At 42.7% G+C, this 12,036-nt stretch overlaps 1 protein-coding gene across 3 annotated transcripts in view; it reads left to right on the top strand.

Annotated features, from left to right (window-relative positions):
* SMIM17 (small integral membrane protein 17) overlaps window positions 1-12,036 on the top strand; it is a 58,712-nt gene that overhangs the window by 19,935 nt on the left and 26,741 nt on the right. The window contains exon 4 of one of the 3 annotated variants that reach the window (XM_061173498.1): window positions 2,522-2,632. The exons of the other annotated variants lie outside the window; for them this stretch is intronic. Coding sequence (XP_061029481.1) covers window positions 2,522-2,632 — 111 coding nt within the window. Of the gene's footprint in view, window positions 1-2,521; window positions 2,633-12,036 lie in introns of those variants that run through there. 3 annotated transcript variants of the gene reach the window in all.

The raw sequence follows: 12,036 nt of genomic DNA, 5'->3' as shown, positions 1-12,036 counted from the left end.
ATTTCTTAACCCCCGAAAAAGGAAATTATAGCAAGATTATTATTCTGCCATTTGGTGTTTTCACAACAATATCGTCTGGATCACTTTCCATCCTTTTTAAAAATTACGTTTTACAGCTGCCGAATATTCTATACTGCAGTTGTGTCATGCCCATTTCCTCAACAGATGAATTGTTAGGTTATCCTTGTTTTTGTTGCCACAGGAGAATGAATGTTTATCCAGTTGGCTTCATTTTCTGTAGCGTGGATTATTAGGGACTTCATAAGATCTCTGAATATAGATCCACTGAATCAGAAATGTCCAGGGTGGAGCCCAAAATATGTGAAAAACTCCCCCAAGGGGTTTCTGATGCTCTGCCAGGTTTGGGAACTGCTGACGTGGGTTATTCTCTCCAGGTTGTAAGAGGAAGGTTTGAAATGAGGTGGCATCCAATGGGGGAGAGCAAGCTAGAGGGAGGAATTGGTCCTTTCCCAAAGATTAGAGATGTGAATCCCATTAATGGTTTATAACATGCTTTAACATCTCGTAGTACGTGTCCCCTTCATTTCTCTCCTTTTACAGAATTTTTTTAATGTTCACCACTGCCTGGCTTTCCAGATAACTCATTCATGCCCATTCCCAAAACTTCCCAGATATTTCAATAGCAATTGCATTTAACTCATCGTTATTTTGCAGAAGAATTGTCACCGTTTTAAACATTTTGTCTTCCCATCCTTCGTTGTGGTATGTCTTTTTTTTTTTTTTTTCTTGGCCGTGCCACGCAGCATGCGGGATCTTAGTTCAGAGATCAAACCCGTGCCTCCTGCAGTGGAAGCACAGAGTCCTAACAACTGGGCAGCCAGGGAACTCCCTGTCTTTCCATTCATTCATTCATTTGAGAAATACTTATAAACTTGGACTCTGGGTCAGGCACTGGAGATACAGCCACGAGCAAACTAAAATCTCTGCCCTCTCTGGACACGGGAGAAAGAGAGCTGGGGAGGGGAGATGGGTGGTCTACAGTGGGGAGGTATTGGGGGATGCTGTTCTATACAGAGTGGTGAGGGAGGGGGTTTCTAAAGATGTGGTGGAAAATGTGGAGCTGGAGGATGTGGCGGAGATATCCAGGCAGGAGAAAGCATAACTGCAAAGGCTTGGAGGTGAGAGCAGCTGGGGCAGAGTGACTTTAGCTTTGGAGGGATCGCTCTGGCTGACGCATACAGAAGAAATTGGGGGTGAGGGGAGTGTCAGGATAAGAAACAAGAGTGCCCAGTTTTTAACCCAATTGTTTGGAGTTGGTTTTTTTTTTTGGTATTGAGTTGCATGAGTTCTTCATATGTTTTGGATATTAACCTTTTGTCAGATGTATGATTTACAAATATTTTCTCCCATTCAATAGTTTGCCCTTTTGTTGATAGTTTCCTTTGCTGTGCAGAAGCATTTTTGTTTGATGTAGTCCCACTTGTTTATTTTTGTTTTTGTTGCTTGTGCTTCTGTTGTCATACAAAAAAAAAAAATCATTGCCAAGACCAATATGAAGGAACCGTTGCCTTATGTTTCTTCCATGAGTTTTGTGGTTTTAAGTTTTACATTCAAGTCTTTAGTCCATGTTGAGTTAATATGGCGGTATGGTGTAAGATAGTGATACAGTTTCCCATAAAATAAACTCTGAAATTGAATTAAAACAAAGAAAGAAAACAAGAGTGATGGTGACTTTGACCGGTGTGGTGGTACTGGGGGGAGTGGATGGAAGTGGTCAGCGTCTGGATGTATTTGGAAGGTGAAGCCAACAGCATTGGCTGGTGGGTTGGAGGTGGGTATTGAGAGACAGGAGTCAAGGGTGCCACAGTTGGATGCCTGGAGGGACCTGAGGGGTAGACTGGGGGAAAACTGCAAGAGGAGCTTTTTCTGGGCCAGTGGGGAGGGATATTAGGATATTTGGGACATGTAAAGTTTAAGATGCCCATGAGATATTCAAGCGGAGATGGCAGGTATACAGTGAGATTTGTCATGAATTTAAGAGAGGGGTTGGGTCAAGAAAAACACACACACACACGTACATGTGAAGGTCATTAGAGTACAGGTGGTATTTGAAACTGTGAGAATTTATATATCATTTTGAAATTTTCACCACATATATCATCATTCTGATATTTCCTCTGCTAGGACATACGTATAGTACTTACTTTTGTATATTTATATCTGGTCACTTTGTTGTATACTTTTTTATTTGTTTTTATTTAGGTATAATTAATTTACAATGTTGTGTTAGTTTCAAGTGTACAGCAAAGTGATTAGTTATACATATACATAAATATTCTTTTTCAGATTCTTTTCCATTATAGGTTATTACGAGATATTGAGGATAGTTCCCTGTGCTATAGTTTGTAGTTTTTAATTCAAACAGCTTTACAGCTGATACCCTGTCTCATTCCCAATCCTGTAATCCCATTTTCTTGCACGTGACAATGGTGGCTCCCCCTCTGATATTTATACTTTTTCTTTTTGTGTGTGTGTGTGTGTGTGTGTGTGTGTGTTTCAGGGCTTTGTGGAGTGGTCAAAAGCTCCGCAACAAATGACCATAGTCTTGGTAGTGTGTGTGCTTTTTTTGTTCCTGGTTTTAACAGGGATGCCTATGATGTTTCACATTTAACTATAAAAGTGGCTATTGTTTAGAAATAGATGCCCTGTGTCATGTTAAGGAAGAGCCCTGATTAAAAATCAGAAATAGGTCTTGAATATTATCAAATGCCTTTTAAACATCAATTGAGATGATTTTTCTTTTGTATTTAACCTTTTTGTGTGATGTTTTGAATTACTGTATTTCACTGACCTTAAGACATCATCGATTGTAAAACACGCATTATTTTGTATACCCCTGAGAAAGAAAAAAAATGCTACTTAAATATAAGATGCCACCAAGTGGAAGATGCATCCTGACTTCAGAGAAGGTGAACACGTGCAACTTAGGAGTGATGAAATCTGGTAGATTTCTTAATTACAGATCATCTTTGCATTCTTAGGATGGTGGTACAGCAGTCTTTTCAGATATTGAATTCTATTTCTTGATATTTTCTGTAGGATTCTTGCCTCTATCTTCTTATGTAAGACTGGTGCTATCTTTGTTAAGTTTTGGTATCGTGGCTAAGCTTGCATCATAGAAGGACTTGAGTAAAGTTTAGCCTTTTGCTGTGCTTTCGAATACTTTCTGTAGCTTGAGAAGTATCAATTCCTTGACATTTTGAAAGAATTCACCAGTAAAGTAATCAGGTCCTAGAGCTATGGAGGGGAAGTTTCAGTGAGTTCTTGGATGGCTTTCTCCATTTCTTCTCATGTTATCAGCTTATGAATACTTTTTACTCCATTATTTTTATGATTTACAGTGTTCTTTTATCCCCTAGGCTATGCTTCATTCCACTGAGCTTTTTCCCCCCAGATGATTAGCTTATTTGTGCATAGTACTTTATAATTAAACAAAATCTTCTCTTTATTTTGTTCTGTCCCCTTTCTGCCTTTCAAATTCTGTTTGTGGTTATTAGATTTGTCAAAGTTTTATCTAGTTTATTATTAATTTTCTGAAGAACCATCATTAGGATTTATTTATGTCCATTATTTCTCTAGTTTATAATTTGTTTTCCTTTAACATGTATTGGGTTTATTTTTTATTGTTTCTATTTCTTGTCTCAATTTTTAAGTTGAGTACTTAGTTTGTTTATATTCTTTTTACAAAGTTATTTACTGTAATAGTGTTCTTAATAGTATAAATGTACTTCTGGTTATAGCCTTGGCCACATCTTAAAGTCTGATAATTCAGGTTTTATTTATGTTGTTAAGTATTATATTGCAGTGTTTCTAAAGAGTGCTTTGAAACTCAGTGATTGGGTTTATTTAAAAAGAGTTTGGTTTTCTTGATTTACGGCACCGTGAACAGAGAATGTGGCCTATAATATATCTGCTTTCAAACCTTTTTTTTTTTTTTAAACTTTTGGGTTTATTTATTTATTTATTTTTTATTTATTTATGGCTGTGTTGGGTCTTCGTTTCTGTGCGAGGGCTTTCTCTAGTTGCGGCAAGCGGGGGCCACTCTTCATCGCGGTGCGCGGGCCTCTCACCGTCGCGGCCTCTCTTGTTGCGGAGCACAGGCTCCAGACGCGCAGGCTCAGTAGTTGTGGCTCACGGGCCTAGTTGCTCCGCGGCATGTGGGATCTTCCCAGACCAGGGCTCGAACCCGTGTCCCCTGCATTGGCAGGCAGATTCTCAACCACTGCGCCACCAGGGAAGCCCCACTGCGCCACCAGGGAAGCCCCTCAAACCTTTTAAAAAGCTTTTATCATGGCCTAGAACATATCCAGTGTTTGTACATGTTTCATGGACAGTTAAGATCAATATATATTTTCTGTCTGTAGAATTCAAAACTTTACATGTCAGTTAATTAACTCAGTCTTATCAATTACGTTGCTCAGAATCATGTGCTGTTTAATTTTGGCCGACCCTATATGTCAAAAACCAATAAGGTCATGTGAAAATCTGTTAGTATAATTACGTTTGTCAATCTGTTTTTATAATCTGTACTTTATGTATTCAGCAACTGTGTAATTTGGTGCATATAATACATACAGCATTGTTATGTCTTTGCCAATTAAATAATATATGTAAAATACCAAGCACAGTGCCAGGCATATAGTAGGCACTCAATAAATGTTGGTTAAAATCTGATTCTGAATCCTTTATCAAATATAAAATGATTGTCTTTAACCAATTTAATCCCTTGCTTTAAATTTTACCTTGTCTAATAGTGGTTGATATTACCATCCTGCTCTTTTAAACTTCCTGTGTATGTGTGTGCATATTTAGACTTTTTGAGTCATTTTGTTTTAATAGGACTTTCAGTGGCCTCCCCTGAGTTTGCTAGAGAAATCAGGGCAGGAGAAGTACGGGCTTCTCTCTCTCTCCATTCTTCTCTCTGGATGATTGCACCCAACAAGCCAACAACTGGCCCATAAAAGAAAGAAACACAAGCCTCAGCTGTTTCATTCATTAGTATTTTATTGGTTGCAAATAGGAGAGTCTCAATTCAAATGAACTCAAGCAAAGAGATTCATTATAGATTCACTTACACCAAAGTTCAGGATGAAATTGGCTTCATTTAGAGCTGGAATGAACTGTTGTGATGACTGAATATGTAAATGAGGATATGTAGGCTGTGTTAAAGATGTTATTTGTAAAAGGCATTGACCAGTGCAGAAAATAATTTAAAATAAAATATCTCTTTTCAGGAATGATATTCTTGGAAATGTTGGGAAAAGATTCCTGGGTCTTGGAAGATAATTACTAGAAATATGCAGGGGAGGTAGTATATATATATATATTTTTAATGTATTAAGTATTCCTGGAACAAAAGCAGTGAGTTGGAAGGGGAGGATTGTCCAAGTAAAGAATGGATTTATAAGGAACAAAATTTAGAGCTGGTTCTCCAGGTCTAAAAATATTGCTGAGGACTTTCCTCTCCGCTGACCTCCTAGTTACCTTCCTTTTGGGGGTGACCTCCTTCTCCTTCTCCACGTGGCTGGGAGGATAGCTACCACCCCCATCACCTCTTCCACTTGGCGAGGCGGGGGTGGTTTCAGGGCAGATTCTCGTCACACACACCCCACCTCCCATCGCTGCTTGGCTGCAGGGACCAGAGTCTTGCAATAAAGGATGCCGAGGCCCGAGGCAGGAACAAGCTGTCGGAGGAGCCGGCGAAGAACGATGTGCAGCTGGGCAAGAGTGGAATGGAGATGCCTGTGGAGACCGTCATAGATGTCCAGGCCAAGGGACTGCAATTAGCTCAGACGGAGCCGGTAGTCTTAATCACAGCTGTGAGATACTGAAAATTATCACGCTAGTAGTATAAATCATATTAGCAGTGGTTATTTATTTGGTCTCTACCACGTGCCAGGAACCTCATTTCATGGATGATTAAAGTCTCCACCAGCACCGCTGATGCTCTGTTCTCCACCCAACAGCCAGGCAGATCCCATTAAACCGTAATTAAGACCACATATAATGCACCCACCTCAGCAAGTAAAAGCTAAAGTCCTCACAATGGCCGTCCAGCCCCACGCAAACCCACCTGCGCCCCCATCTCTGCTCTTTGCTCCCTCCGCTGCTCCAGCTGCACTGGCCTCTTTGCTGTTCCAACAAGCACATCGTGCACCAGCCTCAGGACCTTTGCACCAGCTCTGGAATGGACCTCTGCCTGGAATGCTCTTCCCCCAGAAGCCCACATGGCTCCCTCAGTCCTACAGGTCTCTGCTCCAACGTTCGCCTCCTTAGAGAGGATTTCCTTGACCACCCCCTCCGCAGGTCACTCTCTGATCATCCTCATAGCCTGTATCACCACCTGACAATTACGGATTAAGGCGGCTCTTTTCTGGCGTCCTCCTACTCGGGTGGCTTTCCCCAAAGAAACTTGGTCTTGGGAGGGTTGAATTGGAGGGGGCTGCGGAGATCAGGCTGTGTCTCCCAGGGACCCTCCCTACACCCATACCACCTTGTGGGGCCCCAGCCTCTCGGACCCACTCCCCCAAATGCTTGAAGCTGCTCTGTCCCCTCCTGGAACGGAGATGTTGGACCCAGGGTAGTATCTGCATATAGCATGTGGGGGACGTGGTGGAGGGGGAAATAGGTCAAATAAGTTGGCAAATATGGCAAATTTAAAATCATAGGGAAATAGCTGGCATGCCCAGCCGCTGGTCCATAGCTTGTAATTCTCATCATGAGACTGCCTACTCCGAGGATGGGCAATTCCGGTTGTGAGAGTGGTTTTGGGGTCGGTGGGCTTGCTGCAAGCTGCCACCAGGGAGCGGCTTCAGCATCCAGCACCTTGGTGTTCATGGACTGTCCACTTCTCTTCCTCTTGACCTTATCTGTAATCCCTAAATTTCAAAGCTCCGAAACAAACATTTTCGATGACTCCTGCTCCAGGGGCTCAGCTCCTTCCGCAGCTGTGGACACTCAGACTCTGACCTCGCGGGGGCTCCATTCTTTCTGCAGCAGGAGGGTCTACAAACTCCTGCTTCCTCTGGGGGCTGCTGACTGCAGCAGGAGGGACTCAGGGCAGACTCGCCACACACATCCCTACAGCCCATCCCTGCTCCTGGGCAGGGACAGGAGGTCACAGCCGGCCAACCAGCCTACACGCGAGGCCGGAGCAGCACAGTCGCCCACGAAGTCAAAATCAGCTTGGGAGCCCTTCACCCAGCGAATACAGGCCGGTGCCTGCGGACTCAAGGGGCACCCGAGCCCTCTGCGCCTGCGCACTCGGACCAGGTAGGCTCTCCCTGAAGTCTTGGTGGGAGGGCTCAGTGGACAGTCCTGTGGCCCCGCCCACGGCCCTGTAGCCCCACCCCCACCCAAGGCGGGGCTGACCCACAGCTCTTCAGCTGCTGAGGGCCTGTTTCTTCTGTTCTCTTGGGTCATTGAACTCAGCACCATGTCTGTAAACTAGGTTCCATTTCACTCATTCACCCATTTCACCTGGCATTTACTGAACACCTACTGTGTGCATAGGCCTGAACTGGGCAAAGGTCAGAGGGAGGAGCCAGACTGTGTGGTCCATGACCCTGAATGGCTCTAGGGCTGGGGCTGGGCATTTCGACTAGCCATTCAGTCACTCAGTATTTCTTGAGGACCTACTGTGTGCTATGGCCTGGGTGATGTCTGGGGCATGCAGAGGAACCAACTCTGTTGTCCCTGATTCTGAATGACTCCAGGGCTGATGCTGGGATGTATAAACTACTCATTCAGCACGTGGCACTTCTTGGAGACCTACTATGTGCTGAGGCCTGGGCTGGGCAAAGTTTGGATCACAGGAATGGACCAGACTTGCATGGTCTCTGACTGTGAAAGGCTGCAGGGGTGGTGCTGAGGATGTTCGCCTACTCATTCATTTACCTGACCTATTAATTCATGTCTCCTGAGGACCTACTGTGTGCTAAGGCCTGGGTTACATGATATCTGGGGCACAGGGAGTACCAACTCTGTGGTCCCTGACTCTGAATGACTCCAAGTGCTGGTGCTGGGGATATACAACTGTTCATTCAGTCACCTGGCACTTCATCAGGACCTACTGTGTGCTGTGGCCTGGGTGATACCTAGAACACAGGGAAGATTCAGACACTGTGGTTCCTGACCCTACAGGACACCAGGGCCAGGTCAGGGGTTTTTCTCTTATTTATTCATTCACCTGATGTTTCTTCAGAACCTACTGTGTGCCAAGGCCTGTGCAGACAATGCCAGGACAGAAGTAAAAAAGGCAGACAGATTCTCTCCTCCCAGGCCCTTCACCAGCTTCTTTTGTAGGGCTGGGAGCTGAGGGAGCTGGTGGACTGGGAGACAGATGTGTCCCCATTTGTTATATGTCTGCATCTCTCCCTTCCTGGCTTAGCTGAAGAGCACTTGTGCTTGAGTTATTTTCTAGGCTTGACGTATCAGTTTCTGATAAATTACAACAATTTTTCAGCCTTTCTTGGGGGACCAAGGAAATCTAAATATGGACTGGTCACTGGCTGATATTAAGAAATTATTTATTTCATTATGTGATAATAATATTGTGGTTGCAAAGATTTTCTTTTTTTCTTAGAGATGCAAGCTTAGGTATTTACCAGTGAAGTGAGATCATGTCTGTAATTTACTTTAAGATGTAGGCTTATTTATTTATTTATTTATTTTTGGTTGTGTTGGGTCTTCGTTTCTGTGCGAGGGCCTTCTCTAGTTGCAGCGAGTGGGGGCCACTCTTCATCGCGGTGCGCGGGCCTCTCACTATCGAGGCCTCTCTTGTTGTGGAGCACAGGCTCCAGACGCGCAGGCTCAGTAATTGTGGCTCACGGGCACTAGTTGCTCCGCGGCATGTGGGATCTTCCCAGACCAGAGCTCGAACCCGTGTCCCCTGCATTGGCAGGCAGACTCTCAACCACTGCGCCACCAGGGAAGCCCTGTAATTTACTTTAAAATAGACCTGAATAGATAGCTAGTGGGAAGCAGCTGCATAGCACAGGGAAATCAGCTTGGTGCTTTGTGACCACCTAGAGGGGTGGGATGGGAGGGTGGGAGGGAGGGAGATGCAAGAGGGAAGAGATATGGGGATATATGTATATGTATAACTGATTCACTTTGTTATAAAGCAGAAACTAACACACCATTGTAAAGCAATTATACTCCAATAGAGATGTTAAAAAAAAAAACTAGACCTGGAAAATATACATGTAGACGTATTTTCATGACCTATTTTAAAAGCAAATATATGTTATAAAATACGGTAAATTTCATTATTTAAAAAATTTCAGGTATTATATTTTTATGTTACCAAAATTATTTTTTTAAATACATCTTTGTTAGAGTATAATTGCTTCACAATACTGTGTTAGTTTCTGTTGTACAACAAAGTGAATCAGGCATATGCATAAATATATCCCCATATCCCCTCCCTCTTGAGTCTCCCTCCCACCCTCCCTATCCCACCCCTCTAGGTGGTCACAAAGCACCGAGCTGATCTCCCTGTGCTATGCTGCTGCTTCCCACCAGCCAACTATTTTACATTTGGTAGTGTATATATGTCGATGCTACTCTCACTTCTCCCCAGCTTCCCCCTCCCCTCCCCCGTGTCCTCAAGTCCATTCTCTAAGTCTACATCTTTATTCCTGCCCTGCCACTAGGCTCATCAGTACCATTTTTTTTTAAGATTCCATATACATGTGTTAGCATACGGTATTTGTTTTTCTCTTTCTGACTTACTTCACTCTGTATGACAGACCCTAGGTCCATCCACCTCATTACAAATAACTCAATTTCGTTTCCTTTTATGGCTGAGTAATATTCCATTGTATATATGTGCCACACCTTCTTTATCCAGTCATCTGTTGATGGACACTTAGGTTGCTTCCATGTCCTGGCTATTGTAAATAGAGCCACAATGAACATTGTGGTACATGACTCATTTTGAATTATGGTTTTCTCAGGGTATATGCCCAGTAGTGGGATTGCTGGGTCATATGGTAGTCCTATTTTTAGTTTTTTAAGGAACCTCCATACTGTTTTCCATAGTGGCTGTATCAATTTACATTCCCACCAACAGGGCAGGAGGGTTCCCTTTTCACCAATCCTTTCCAGCATTTATTGTTCCTAGATTTTTTTTTTTTTTTTTAATTCATTGGCTGCGTTGGGTCTTCACTGCGGTGCGCGGTCTTTCTCTAGTTGCGGCGAGCGGGGGGCTACTCTTCATTGCAGTGCGCAGGCTTCTTATTGCGGTGGCTTCTCTTGTTGCAGAGCATGGGCTCTAGGCGTTCAGGCTTCAGTAGCTGTGGCACGCAGGCCCAGTAGTTGTGGCTCACGGGCTCTAGAGCGCAGGCTCAGTAGTTGTGGCGCACAGGCTTAGTTGCTCCGCGGCATGTGGGATCTTCCCGGACCAGGGCTCAAACCCGTGTCCCTGCATTGGCAGATGGATTCTTAACCACTGTGCCACCAGGGAAGTCCCTGTTTCTAGATTTTTTGATAATGGCCATTCTGACTGGTGTGAGGTGATACCTCATTGTAGTTTTGACTTGCATTTCTCTAATAATTAGTGATGTTGAGCATCTTTTCATGTGCCTCTTAGCCATCTGTATGTCTTCCTTGGTGAAATGTCTATTTAGGTCTTCTGCCCATTTTTTAATTGGGTTGGTTTTTTTTTTTTTTTTTGATATTGAGCTCCGTGAGCTGTTTTTATATTTTGGAGATAAATCCTTTGTCCATTGTTTCACTTGCAAATATTTTCTCCCATTCTGAGAGTTGTCTTTTTGTCATGTTTATGGTTTCCTTTGCTGTGCAAGAGCTTTGAAGTTTAATTAGGTCCCATTTGTTTATTTTTGTTTTTATTTTCATTACTCCCGGAGGTGGGTCAAAAAAGATCTTGTGGTGGTTTATGTCAAACAGTGTTTTTCCTATGTTTTCCTCTAAGAGTTTTATAGTGTCTGGTCTTAATATTTAGGTCTTTAATACATTTGGAGTTTATTTTTGTGTACGGTGTTAGGAAGTGTTCTAATTTCATTCTTTTACATGTAGCTGTCCAGTTTTCCCAGCACCACTTATTGAAGAGGCTGTCTTTTCTCCATTGTATGTTCTTGCCTCCTTTGTCATAAATTAGGTGACTATATGTATGTGGGTTTATCTCTGGGCTTTCTATCCTGTACCATTGATCTATATTTCTGTTTTTGTGCCAGTACCATACTGTCTTGATTACTGTAACTTTGTGGTATAGTTTGAAGTTGGGGAACCTGATTCCTCCAGCTCCGTTTTTCTTTCTCAAGATTGCTTTGGCTATTTGGGGTTTTTTGTGTTTCCATACAAATTGTAAAATTTTTTGTTCTCATTCTGTGAAGAATGCCATTGGTAGTTTGATAGGGATTGCATTGAATCTGTAGATTGCTTTGGGTAGTATAGTCATTTTCACAATATTGATTCTTCCAATCCAAGAACATGGTATATTTTTCCATCTGTTTATGTCATCTTTGATTTATTTCATCAGTGTTTTATAGTTTTCTGAGTTCAAGTCTTTCGCCTCCTTAGGCAGGTTTATTCCTAGGTATTTCATTCTTTTTGTTGCAATGGTAAATGGGAGTGTTTCCTTAATTTCACTTTCTGATTTTTGTTGTTGGGGTATAGGAATACCAGAGATTTCTGTGCATTAATTTTGTATCCTGCAACCTTACCAAATTCATTGATTAGTTCTAGTAGTTTTCTGGTGGCATCTTTAGGATTTTCTATGTGTAGTATCATGTCATCTGCAAACAGTGACAGTTTTACTTCTTCTTTTCCAATTTGTATTTTTTTACTTCTTTTTCTTCTCTGATTGCTGTGGCTAGGACTTCCAAAACTATGTTGAATAAGAGTGGCGAGAATGGACATCCTTGTCTTGTTCCTGATCGTAGTGGAAATGCTTTCAGTTTTTCACCACTGAGTATGATGCTTGCTGTGGGTTTGTCATATATGGCCTTTATTATGTTGAGGTAGGTTCACTCTATGCCCATTTTTCATAAA

This window comes from Eubalaena glacialis, chromosome 18 (assembly GCF_028564815.1).
Source record: "Eubalaena glacialis isolate mEubGla1 chromosome 18, mEubGla1.1.hap2.+ XY, whole genome shotgun sequence".
NCBI lineage: Eukaryota > Metazoa > Chordata > Mammalia > Artiodactyla > Balaenidae > Eubalaena > Eubalaena glacialis.
This window is presented reverse-complemented; position numbering and strand designations above follow the sequence as displayed.